Source organism: Mandrillus leucophaeus, unplaced genomic scaffold, assembly GCF_000951045.1.
Source record: "Mandrillus leucophaeus isolate KB7577 unplaced genomic scaffold, Mleu.le_1.0 Scaffold276, whole genome shotgun sequence".
Taxonomy (NCBI): Eukaryota; Metazoa; Chordata; class Mammalia; order Primates; family Cercopithecidae; genus Mandrillus; species Mandrillus leucophaeus.
In genome coordinates, this window is record NW_012102876.1 from 1,276,674 (window position 1) to 1,290,369 (window position 13,696).

The 13,696-nt window shown below is 36.9% G+C and overlaps 1 protein-coding gene across 1 annotated transcript in view; it reads left to right on the plus strand.

The window, feature by feature from the left end:
• The window catches only part of GRM5 (glutamate receptor, metabotropic 5), a 610,214-nt gene that overhangs the window by 503,833 nt on the left and 92,685 nt on the right, over positions 1–13,696 (plus strand). Inside the window, exons 5-6 of the mRNA XM_011984895.1 lie at positions 4,632–4,878; positions 11,133–11,301. Coding sequence (XP_011840285.1) covers positions 4,632–4,878; positions 11,133–11,301 — 416 coding nt within the window. The remainder of the gene's footprint in view (positions 1–4,631; positions 4,879–11,132; positions 11,302–13,696) is intronic.

A 13,696-nucleotide genomic window follows, 5' to 3' on the forward strand; every position in this document is an offset into this window, starting at 1 on the left:
TAATAATAAATAAATAAATAAAATTTTAAAAAATAAAAATAATAAAAATGGGCAAATAATATGAACAGACATGAATCCCACTACTGAGTGTATATGCAAGGGAAAAACATTCATTCTATGAAAAAGACACATCCCCTTATATGTTCATCACAGTGCTGTTCACAATAGCAAATACATGGAATCAACCAAGATGTCCATCAGTGGTGGACTGGATAAAGAATATGTGGTACATATACACTGTGAAATACTACACAGCCATAAAAAAGAATAAAACCATGTCCTTTGCTGCAACATGGATCAAGCTCAAAATTCAAAAACTGAGTGAATTAATGCAGGAATAGAAAACCAAAAACTACATGTTCTCATTTATAAGTGAGAGCTAAACATTGAATACATGTGGACATAAATATGGAAATAACAGACACTGGAGACTGTTTGAAGAGGAAGGGTGGTAGGGAGCTATGGTTTGGAAGGCTACCTATCAGGTACTATGGTCACTACCTTGGTGACAGGATCGTTTATACACCAATGCTCAGCAACACAATTTTCTCATGTAACAAAACTGCACATTTACCCTTGAACCAAAATAAAAGTAGGAGGAAGAAAATGGTTGAAACTAGTATTAGTATAGGATTAGGGAGAAAAAATAAAATAGAAGGGTAGTCTAGAGAAGACAGTTTGTTAATTTATTTCATTCACCAAATATTTATTGGTGGCCAAATGTGTGCCAGACATTGTTCTAGGCACGGAGTAGAGAACAAAAAAGAAAGTATCAGGGCCGGGCGTGGTGGCTCATGCCTGTAATCCCAGCACTTTGGGAGGCTAAGGAGGGCCAATCATGAGGTCAGGAGATCAAGACCATCCTGGCTAAAATGGTGAAACCTCGTCTCTACTAAAAATAAAAAAAAAAATTAGCGGGGCATGGTGGCGGGAGCCCCTAGTCCCAGCACATGAACCCGGGAGGCAGAGCTTGCAGTGAACCAAGATCGCGCCACTGCACTCCAGCCTGGGTGATGGAGCCAGACTCCATGTCAAAACAAAAACAAAAACAAACAAACCAAAAAAACTCCCTGTTTTTATAGAGCTTATATTTTAGTGAGTAGTGTTTGAGATAGCCAATAAGCAAGATAATAAGATAAATCTATAAAATACGTTAGGTGTTGGTAAGGTGAAAATAATGTCACAAACGAAGATAGGGAGTATTGGTGGGGGGAGGTAGAGATGCAATTTAGACAGGATATCCAGAGAAGGTCTCACAGAGAGGATGATGCCTGAGTAAAGTCATAAATTGGGAAGGAAATATGCTCTGCGACTTGTGAAGCAAGCTCACTATGCACTGGTTACCAACTTGTGTGACAGAACATACTCATATGCAAGTTATGTGAAATGGGTTTATTACTTACAGATAGGCAGCAAAAAACATCAGAAGCCTAGGACTCATTGTGAGCTGCTCCCCCAAGGCTCAGAAAGCTTCCTAGGGTGGATGGAGTCTCAACTGCATGTAACCCACTTGCATAGCAGACAAGGGACCCTGGAAAGCAGCCTGCACTGGGTGTTATATCCTGGGGTCACATGACTTCCTGTGCTAAATCTTTGAAGGACATTCTGTTCTGGTGAGACTGAAACAGAGCCTAGGCTCTTCTAGCCAGTCTCTCTCTATCTCAGTAAATTACATTATCAGACCATCATACAGTTACTGTTGAGAACTACAAGCAAGAAAAGGAGGAAACCCTGGTCAGTCCAAGGCCATTTGGAGAACTGTCCTGCACAAATCTTGTGGGTAGAGTATTCCAGGTAGAAGACTCAGCAATTACAAGGGCTCAGAGGCAGGGGCATGCCTAGCGTATTTGAAGATGTGGGAGAAGGTCAGTGTGTCTAGGGTGGAATAATTTATGGGAAGAATATTAAGAGATTGAGTCAAAGGAAAAGGGGGTGAAATACCACGAGGCAGGCTTCTGTATGTCTTTGAAGGCCATTGCAAGGACTTTGGCTTTTACTTTTAGTAATAAGAAAAAAGTCACTGGGAAGTTTGATCAGAGGATTGTTATGATCTGACTTCTATTTAAGGGAATTATTATGGCTATTGCGCTAAAAACAAGCTGGAGTGCAAGGAAGATGGGCAAAAGGAGAAAGTAGGAAATCAGTTAGAAGACTATTGCTATAATCTCAACAGGAGAGGATACATACTGAGTCTGGTAGAAGTAGATTAGTGCTAAGTAGTCTAATTCCAGATAAATTTTGAAGATAAATAAGAGTTGTGAATGTATGAAGGAAAAAGAGGAGTCAAAAGTGATTCAAAAGTGTTTGACTTGGCAACTAGAATCATGGAATTTCCAGCAGTGTGAAGTAAAATGTGGAAATATGAATCCAGTCTGTGTGGGGAAGGAAATTGTAAGATTTGCCTAGAGTGTAGCCTGGGACCATTGTCTAGTCCTGAGATAGAAGCAGGACTTCCCATCTTATATTATGTCAGAATGAACTATGCCAGTTTCTCTAGGGAGACTCTCTACTGGGGAAATTTAAGGTGTCAGTATTTGGGCCAGCAATCAAGATGGAGATAATAGGCCTCTACAATTTGGGAAGCCATAAAGCACCATACTATCTTTGGAGAATTGTTGTTGTTGTTGTTGTTGTTTGTTGTTGTTGGGGGGAAAAAAAAAAAAACCTTTCTTAAAGGAAACATTTCTTCCAAAATGATAAGCTCTGGCTTTACCTCAGCATTTTCTTTCACCTTTTTTTTTTTTTACCACACTTTTCCTATATGTCTTAACCCTATTTATTCTACAATCACCAGACCTGGATATAGATTTCACTTCCTAGACACCTTTGCCATAATCGTGGCCTCTACCACAGCCAAGAAAATTTTCTTCTGTCATTGGGATCACTGCATTCCCTCTTAATGAGTTTCTCTGACAGCCCTACTCCTACAGCCCTTTAAACCTTTCTCCACAATGTAGTCAGAATGGTCTTCCTAAAACAGAAATCTGATCATGTCCCTCCCTAGCTTCAACACTTCAGTGAATCCCAATGCTCTTATGATAAAGTGCAGCAATCTTTTTTTTTTTTTTTTTTTTTTTTTTTAGACTGACTGACTTTCCCTCTTGTTGCCCAGGCTGGAGTGCAATAGTGCCATCTCGGCTCACTGAAACCTGCACCTCCCAGGTTCAAGCAATTCTCCTGTCTCAGCCTCCTGAGTACCTGGGATTAAAGGCACCCGGCACCACACAAAGCTAATTTTGTGTTTTTAGTAGAGACGGGGTTTCACCATGTTGGCCAGGCTGTTCTTGAACTCCTGACCTAAAGTGATCCACTCGCCTCGGCCTCCCAAAGTATTGGGATTACAGGCATGAGCCACTGTGCCTAGCCAAAATGCAGCAATCTTAACATGGCTTAATCATCTCTGCCTTCCTCTACCATTTCAGCTCTCTCCTTTCTCCTACCTCCTACTCTCTGTGCTGGTCCTTGATTTCCTTAAGGTCTCCCAAACATAGCATGCTGTATCTTATCTGTTATTCTTTAAAAATGCTTGGACCACTCTTTCTCCCCCTTCATCTGATTGATACTTAGCCTAAAGCTCAGCTTCAGAGAGCTTCCAGGTCTGATTGACTATTCAGTCCTGTCTCAGCCCTTATCAAAACACATTGTAATTGCCTGCTTAGATAGATGCTCATCTGCCCTCTAGACTTTAAGTAAATGAGAGCAAGAATCACGTCTGTCTTGTTCAGCATGATGTCCCTCACTCGGAGCAAGTTCTAAGCAGTTAGAAATAACAGGCACTAAGTCCATATTTGTCAAATCAATCATCAATAACAAACTTTAGTTCCTGTAGTTCCTTAATTCCCAAGAACCTTCTATTGGAACGGATATATCTCACTCCTTTGGGCCTCTATAGATTTTACCTCCACATGTTTTACAGATTTATTATCTTCTACCTTTCACTGTATTTGCATAATTTATCTCTGTTATTGGACAAGTTTCTTATGTACAAGCTCCATGTTCAAATCTTCTTTTTTTCCCTAGATGATAAATTACACAGCTTTGTGCATATTCTGACTCTAATAAATGTTTACTGAATTAATTAATGAATTAAAGGAGTTTAAATGTTATATTTTATAACTTTCAAATAGGCCAGTTTATAGAGAGCATATGCTTTGAGATTAGAAGTACTGGGTGATAAATCTAAATAGGTAAATTTATATCGATGGTGGAATATCGCCAGGTAAGAGAACATAATAGTTTAGAAACTGGAGGTTTGTTGAGGATTTCTGAACCAAAAAGGTATATTATCACAGCTGATACTAATGAAATGAATCTGTCCTTAAGATACATTTTGTGGTACAGAAATACAATTCTATCCTGCATTCATACTTAGAGTTTGGTTATGGAAGAAAGCGGATCTTGCTACTGTTGGTGATTCAGAAATTTTTTCAGAGTTTTGGAAGAAAAACCTGAATACAGAAAATATTAGTCCCGTTATGTTGGTACTGTTTCTCAGTATTACCCACGGTTCTAACTCTGATAAATTTGCTCCAGTGCATTCTCTAATTACAGGCAACCCATTATTCAGTACCCAGGAATATCGCGAGAGTAGATTTGTATCTCAAAGCTATGCTTAATTTGTTTCCCAACAGGTTCTCTGACTCTGAAAACACATCATGTTCAGGATTCCAAAATGGGATTTGTGATCAACGCCATCTATTCGATGGCCTATGGGCTCCACAACATGCAGATGTCCCTCTGCCCAGGCTATGCAGGACTCTGTGATGCAATGAAGCCAATTGATGGACGGAAACTTTTGGAGTCCCTGATGAAAACCAATTTTACTGGGGTTTCTGGAGATATGATCCTATTCGACGAGAATGGAGACTCTCCAGGAAGGTATTGTTACGATTCTCCTCTAGACAGTAGAGACTGAACAACAGCCAACACTTGATCCTGAAATGTCTCTTTCTCTCCTTTGTGGTTAATCTAGGATTCCTGGTCATGTTTCCCCTTCCCTGACATCCCAAATGAGCAAAGATAGAGAGAGAAGCAGCCCCATTTCCTGTGGCCAGGAAAAAAGCATTGGTGCTGATGTTCAAAATGTGCTTTGGGAATTATCACATTTCAGACACCTAAACTAAGAGACAGGAACCTCACATGATCATAGATAAATAAAAATCATCTCTGTGGTTTCTCTGTACATGCTTGTCATGTTATTCCCTGTATTCGGCTATTTTCTTGTGCAATGGAACTATTCTGAAATAGGAACAATTTGATTTCTGGTAATCCAGAAATGGGGCTGAGGTTCTGTTCTGTTGCTTGCTGTACCTACAGCAAGTGAGTTATAAGTCATATTTTATTTTATTATTCTCCAGCTGGATCTCTTTCTTCCTTGTTAAGGACTAAATTGTTTTTTTCTCTGAAATTTTACCTTTCATTATTTATAAGAGGAACTTCAAGAACATAAACTCATAATTATAGGTCAGTCCCCAGAGAAATCACTAAGTACCAGAACTTACCAGAATTCACATTTATCTTCTACTGCAAATTCTTAAATGACTCGACACAGTCATTTAAGACTTGTAGACACTTTTAATCTATGAGGAATCATGCCATTGAAATGATATTTTGAGTTGTAGCAGGGTTGAGTCTTCACTCAGCCTTGTATCAAAACAATAGGGTCCTTTGGTCTCTCAGTGCTTTTCTAGCAATAGTTCATACTTAACAACTGTGCTTGGAAAGCTGTCTATACACTCTGTTTGTAGTTGACCCTGCCAAGAGGTTTTATAAATCCTCAACAACTTGCACCACATGTGCCCACACATTCTGTCAGCAACCTTGGTTTAGCACACTTCTATATTCTATATTCTAAGATGAGCTGGAGCTTATCCCAAATGCAGCTGTTACTATTTCACATACCAGACTTATAAGTAATAGCTAGTTTCAGGTCATACAGCCAAGTGAAAAACCTAGGTTTTTTTTTTTTCTATTCTACAGACTCGAAGAATATTCCTATAACTAGGCTGTTTGCCAAAACAAGCTGACTTTTCACGTGTTGTTTTCTACTTTTTGGCTCTTCCATATATCCATGAAGGAAAAAATACAGGCATTTTCTCAGGGCCAAACAAAACTTCACAGTTGTAAATCTTTTACGGGCAGGTTGACCAATGAGTTCAGTCTTTAGGCTCAGGTCAAGGCATGGGCCCAGATATCTGCACATGAATTTATTATTCCCATGTGCATCTCTAGAGTACTGACATCAGCTTGGGACTTGTTGATAGAATTTGATGACTGTAGCTCCACCAATTCAAGAGTTTTTATGTCAGGTACCCAAACCCATTCCACAAACCAGGAAGGGAGGAGATGCCTCAGAAGGTCCAGCTCTATTCCAAAGGGAAACCTTGATGGATCAGGCAGAACATGGCTGCCTTATTCATAATCCTTCAAATATGTTGTAAGGGGTTCTTAATCTTTATTGGAACAATCATCCCTTCAAGACTCAGACAAAATTTATAGATATTCTTCCAAGAACAACATACTTAAAATTTTGCAAACAATTTCTGGGAATTCAGGATTGCTTTGAGTTTATCCTTACACTACTAGGTTTGAGTATAACATTAACCCATTAATAAATTATCAGAGTTGGCCTCTAAGGGCATGAAGCAGACTCAGGAAAAGGTGATTTACCACCTTTTGTTTCTCGAAATAATCCATTTACATAACTAGCATATACTGAGTGTGTGTTCTGAGCCAAACGCTAAGCCAAGTGCTCTACTTTTTAATCCTATGAGGTCAGTAATGTTACCATTCTTTTTTCCAGCTAAAAAAAAAAAAAAAAAAAAAAAAAACAAATCTTACAAAAGTTCAATGACTTGCCCAAAAGTACAGTCTAGTAAATGATAGAGTCAAAATTTTAACTCAGTCTTCTGGGCTTCAACTTCTAACCTGATACAACAGCCTGCCAATTAATCAACCAGGATCAAAATTTTAAAAACACTATATTCTGAGAAAATTTATTTGTAGACATTAGTTTGTTATTTTTGTGGAGTAAAAGCATCCTGCCAGATCAAAGGTATTCCCGGCTGAGTGAGAAACCAAAGGATCCTGGGATGATTAAGGAATCCTCTAGAGTTAAAGAGTTAAAAGAGGAGGATCCTAAACAGAGGAAGCTGAAAGAGATAGCAACTCACTCTGGCACACACTTGCAGATTGTTAGATTTTCCTGGTAAAAAACCCTGTGTCATAGAAAGAAAGAGACATGCCCAAGGTTGTATAGTCAATTAAATAACAGGGCAAGGACATGCGCAAATCTCATGCACAATCATCAAGTAAAAATTTACCTTAATTTCTTTTTCTTATATTACATTTGAAATGGTTCAATGCATTAATATGTAATATAAAAGTATTCCATTATTAGGTGCCGTTCATGTTTTTGGTCTAACTAACTCTGTGATCTCTCTTTACTCTGTGATTATCCAACCCCAAAGGCACAGATCATTGTAATTGCTTTGTTGTATAGGCCAGGGCTTGGGAGTATCTATTACGCCCACCCACAGATAATTTAGCACACATTTAAGAATTACATTTTTTTTTTTTTTTTTTTAGGAAAAGCACCTTAGCATTGGAATTACAGATAGAAAGAGCCTTAGGATCCACATAAATGTAATACTCTGCAGTCTTCTCCAAATGATTTTTCACTTTTCTCTAACAACAACCCTGTTTAAGCCCCTTGAATAAACCCCTCATTATCATCTGAAGACAATCTTCTCTAATTTTCAGAGTTAGAGCCATTTAGAAAGTTCCTTATTTCTGTTCAATTGAACCCTGACTTTCTCTAGTTTACCTTAAATGCTGTAATAGAACTTTTTGTTGTTGTTACTGTAATATCTTTTGTTTATTTTGATTTTGAGCAATATATAAAATTTATTTTTAAAATTATTTAGAATATTCTAGGTTTAAATTGTGGCCAGTTAAGAAAGAGCAGACATGAGGAGGTAGAGAGTAAGGGGAAGGAAGGGACAGATATTAAATCAGATAAATTACATATACAAACACACTATGCTGAGAAAAACATTTCAGAAGCAGAGAAATATAAAAACCAAGAGGTGCAATGAGAAAGAAAGGCAGGGGAAGGGGAGGGAAGGGGAAAGGGGAGGGGGAGAGGGAGAAGGGAAGGGAGGAGGAGGAGGAAGAAGGAAGAGGAGGAGGAAGAAGGAAGAGGAGTAGGAAGAAGGAGGAAGAGGAGGAGGAAGAAGGAGGAAGAGGAGGGAGGATGAGGAGGATTGAGGAAGAAGAGAAGGAGGAGAAGATAAATGAGAGGAAGGGGATGGGAAGGAGAAAAAAGAAACTGAGCTGGAGATTCATATTAAAGTGTCTGTGATTGGAATGACACACTAATCTTTGCTTCTGACACTGAATATGTTCAAGTTGGATCTTTACTAAAGGCATCAAAAACAAAGAGCACACAGAATTTCCGTGGTTTTGGGTTTTTTTTTTTCTTTTTTTTGAGAGGGAGCCTCTCTCTGTTGCCAGGGCTGGAGTGCAGTGGCGAGATCTCGGCTCACTGCAAGCTCCCCCTCCCGGGTTTACGCCATTCTCCTGCCTCAGCCTTCCAAGCAGCTGGGACTACAGGTGCCTGCCACCACGCCTGGCTAATTTTTTGTATTTTTAGTAGAGATGGGGTTTCAAGTGTTAGGCAGGATGGTCTCGATCTCCTGACCTCGTAATTGGCCCGCCTTGGCCTCCGAAAGTGCTGGGATTACAGGTGTGAGCCACCGCACCCGGCCTACTGTTATCTTTTTGGGAAACAAAATACAGTCTTCTAGATTGAATCATGGCTAAAGATTACAGGAAGTCATTATGTCTTTTGATTCTTACCTAAAAGTTATATAAGAATATGTTTTAAACATTCACTTTATTTTCCTTTGATGGAGAATAAAAGCTATATTCTATCTCTGAAAATTAAAAGGGCTCATACAAATTCACAAGTGAAGGGGAGAATATTCTTTTGTGGAGACATATTCTCATCTATTTCTTTTTTTAATGTACTAAAAAAAGATTTTTAAAGCAATGTTCTATTTTCACAGCTTTAGCCGTGAGTGATAATATCTCTTTGTGTTTGCCTTGTATTAAGAAACAATGACCAGAAATCTAAAGGCTAATTCCAAAGGGAGGGTTCATTGTCTCAAATGTAACTATAACAAGTTTATCGAGTTGAACTGAAATTAAGGTTTAACTTTCCTGAAAACAAGTTCCCTGTCAAATGTGACATTTTCCACTCTATAGAGTTTTCATGTTTATTTTTCAAAAACTGGATCCCTTTACTTTTTACCATTTGTTGTACATAAAACAAAGAGGTGTGGATATAGAGATAAAAGCCTTACAATATAAATTGGTTCAAATTTTTACAATATTTAAGCAAGGAAAATATGGTCTCTTAGCTCTACCCAGGATTTGGAGCAGTCTAATAAGGAAGAAGGAACTGCAGATTTGAAATCTAAAGGCTTAGTTTAGGTCCTGGCTCTGACGCTTACGTACTCTGTAATCTGTACTAATTAACCTCACTGAGTTTCAGTCCTTTATCTGTAAAATTAACAGTGTGAACTAAACTTTTCAGACTTAAGAATTGCTAGAAATGGATTTGACAGCTCAGTTTTGAGTGAGGAATAACACCCACATATTTCTTCAAATTATCAGCAGCAAAGAAATAAGTCTGACACTGACATTTCTCTTTCTCCCATCCTAGAATCTTCAAAGGTTATTTGCTCATAGAAGGTCACCCTTTGAATACTCAAAGCTCATATATTTGAAGTAGCCAATGACGTAATACAAGAGTTCTTTTTACCTCAGTGCTCTGTGTTCTAATATCTCAACTCATTGCATGAACCGAGGCCATGGGATAATTGTGACCAAGAGGGAAGGAAAGTATCCTATAAATTGATAGTTTTGATTTAGAAGTAGAATTTAGACCAAATTGTTGCTGACTGACAACACTAAAGGAAAATCCTCAAGTTACTGAACAACCAACAAAACAAGAATGAGGTAATATTCTGAAGAAAAAAAACCTACAGTAAAAATTGTGATTTGGAGTGAAAACAGAATGGCATCATTTTATAACATAAGTTTCAATAGATGCCAGTTTTGTTCTGAATATTTCTGTACAGAACATTGGTTTGAGTATAGTAATCTCACCACTTGAATCCAAAAGCTAGAACATTTTCCATTCATATCAATTTCCAGATAGCTACACATGCTGAGCATAGGAGGCTGGAGGAGGCATTTATATGTCTATCTGTCAGGACTATAAGTCCTGAGGGGGTAAACAGTATAAAATACTATGTGAGCACAGTGTGTGCCTGAGACATACCTGTAGAAACTGAGATAGTGGTGATATTGCTTATCCAATATCCTCAAATTGGAAAATTTTTTCAGAGATTCTTCTCTAGAAATGAGCTTACTTATAAGAAAAGGCTTGTAAGTAAGCACATTGATTTTCTTTTTTTACATTTATATCCACATACTCAAAAAAACAATAGTTAGCAAAGGCTGAGAACTCACAAGGAACTACTCTTTTCCAGCATTTTTACATTGCATGAGGTGCTTTAGAAGCTATTTTCAAACTTTTTTAAACTTCACTCTTGAAATTATCTTTGTACAATGAATTTAGCCATTGATAATGGACAAAGTAAGAAAGGTAAAATGAGGCCCTCTGTAAATTACCTCTATATCCCCTAAAGCTGAAAATAAGATGAAAGATTTACCAAATTTCTCACTTGGTTAGTAAATGGAAATTTTATCATTTTACTTGAATACAGACAAAAACCTGTCTATCTTTTGTAGAAGTCTAACAGTAGTACTTGTTTAAACTTCTTGAAGTTATTTTGAAACTGTCTTTCATCCTGCTGGGGTCAAGTCACCTTCTCACATGGGATTACTTTCTATTTCAGGTGTAAGCTTGAAAGTACGGAAATGTTCTCTGCAAAGAAAGTGAAATGGACAGATTATTTTTGTTATTCTAAGTGTACTGTCATGGAAAATTCCAGTGTTACTTATATGACAGTAGACACATTTTTGGGAATAAAATATATTGCCTTTTCAAAGCTGAATATTTACGTCTTAAGCTGCATAATTATCATATTCTTATTCCTAAGGTATGAAATAATGAATTTCAAGGAAATGGGAAAAGATTATTTTGATTATATCAACGTTGGAAGTTGGGACAATGGAGAATTAAAAATGGATGATGATGAAGTATGGTCCAAGAAAAGCAACATCATCAGATCTGTGTGCAGTGAACCATGTGAGAAAGGCCAGATCAAGGTAAAATGGAATCTATGTTTCTTTCATTTTTGTTGTAAATTCAACAGTGTTAATTATCATTAGCTATTTTTTAAAATTTTAGACACTTATTTTACTTTTTATATTGTAAGCTTCTAATGTCAGAAATTCTCACTCATTCCTTATGAAATCCCATGTGCAACTCATAATAGTCTTAGTAGTTGGTTTGATTAAACCAGTTGATGAATCATGTTTGCCCACACCCTTTCTGCTCATACAAGCCTTTCAAGACATGACTTCCTGGAAATAAAGTTTACAGTTAGAAAAGACACTAATTCGAATTTATTTAATAAATATTCATCAAATGTTTATTAATATAATAGTTAATATTGATGAGGCAAAAATAAATGAGACACCCTTAATTGTCAGAAGATTTACAGTCTGTGTGAGAAAAATATGGACACAGATAAGCAACATTATGTAAAATGTGATGACTTCATTAAGAAAGAAAAGAAGAAGGCTATATCAGTTTGTACAAAAGGGATAGAGATATTTCTTCTGAATAAAATGTCAAACTTTGGACCATAAAAATGAGTATGATTTCAGGGAGAGAACACTTACAAAGAAAGAACAGTAAAAGAAAAGGGACAAAAGTGGTAACTGAAGACTGTCTAGCACAAGTAAATAATCTAGAGTGCATTGCTCTAAATGGTTATTATAAAAGAGAAAGTTGAAATAAGTTGAACCCAGATTTGTGGAGAGTTTTGAACATCATACTAAATACATTGAACTTAATTTTTATTAAACAGGAGTCAGAATAATTTTGATCAAGATGTTGGCATAAGTTGAGCTGTGGTAAGGAAAATGAATAAATAGATTTATAAAACAAGAAAGAAGAGACAAGTTAGAAGCATGCTGTGATAGTGGTAACAAGGCCTTGAATTGGGGAAGAAACAGTGAAAATGAAAAGGGGCCGGAAGACATATTTGGAGAAAACATTACAGATGTAGATTCAATCAGGCTGACTACCAATTTGATGTTGAGTTGTGGAAGATAAAGAAGTCAACACAATCAACTGCAATTCTAAGTGTCAGTAAATAAAAGGTGGCATTGCCAGGAATAGAAAAATAGGGGTAGCTTTATAGAAAAGGTGATTGGTTAGTTTGGGGGCATGTTGGTTTTGATATAGCCATCCAGTGATTAAAAGTTTGGTCTAGAGCAATGAAAAATAAGGCTAAGCATACAGATTTAGGAATTGATTGAATAGAGTTAAAGTTGAAGCTATTACAATAGACAAAATTGCAGAACCTAAAAGTGTAAATAAAAAATAAATATGGACCAAGAATATACCTTAGAGAATTTCTGCTTTCAAAGTGTAAAAAAGGAAGAAGAGGTAGAGGCTGAGAAGCAACAGGTACAAAGAGAGAGACGACCAGAGAGCACACTGTCACATAAGATGGTAGTCAGCAGAAGAAAAAGGTCAAAGAAGAGGAACAATGAGGAAAAGACATGAAAATTGAGGGTTCACCCTTCATCTGGGCCTGCTAGATTGAATAGAATGTAATGATAATTGAGTATCAAGATAAATGGATAAAGAAAATATAATATATCTACATAATAGAATACTATTCAATCATAAAGAATGAAATCCTGTCATTCACAGCAATGTAGAAGGAACTGGAGAACAGAATGTTAAGTGAAATAAGCCAGGGACAGAAAATTAAACGTCACGTGTTCTCACTTATATGTGCAAGATAAAAAAAGTTGATCTCACAGAAGTAAAAATTAGAACAGAGCGTACTAGAGGGTAGGAAGGGAAGGAGGAAGAGAGGGATAGGGAGAGCTTTGTTAAAAGAAGCAAAATCACAGCTAGATAGGAGGAATAAATTCTAGTGTTCTTTAGCACTGTAGGATGAATATAGTTAAAAGTATTCTATAGTTTCAAATAGCTAGAAGGAGGATACTGAACATTCCTAACATGAAGAAGTAATAAATATCTGAGATGATGACTATGCTAATTACCCTGAACTGGTCACTCTACATTATGTGTATCAAAACATCACTATGTAACCCATAAATATGTACAATTATTGTGTGTCAACTGAAAAAATAAAAAGTATAAGAAAAAGAAATATGTGACAAAAAGCATGTAAGAGATAATTTGGTAATTTGAGGACATTAAAAAATTACTCTTAGGCTAAAAAAGATGTGGCCACACTTACAGGAATTAAAAATTCATGAAGAGAAGACAAAGATATAATAACAAGGGGGTAAGAGCAGCTATTGGTGCACAATGCTGTCGGGAAAAATGATATCAAAATAATTTATTTGCTCATCAAACAGTTCTTAAAGTACTACCATACCACATTTCAGGTAGTGTATTCCTAGAGCCACTGGACTTGGTCTTTTCAATCAACCTTATCTTCACTCTGTTTAG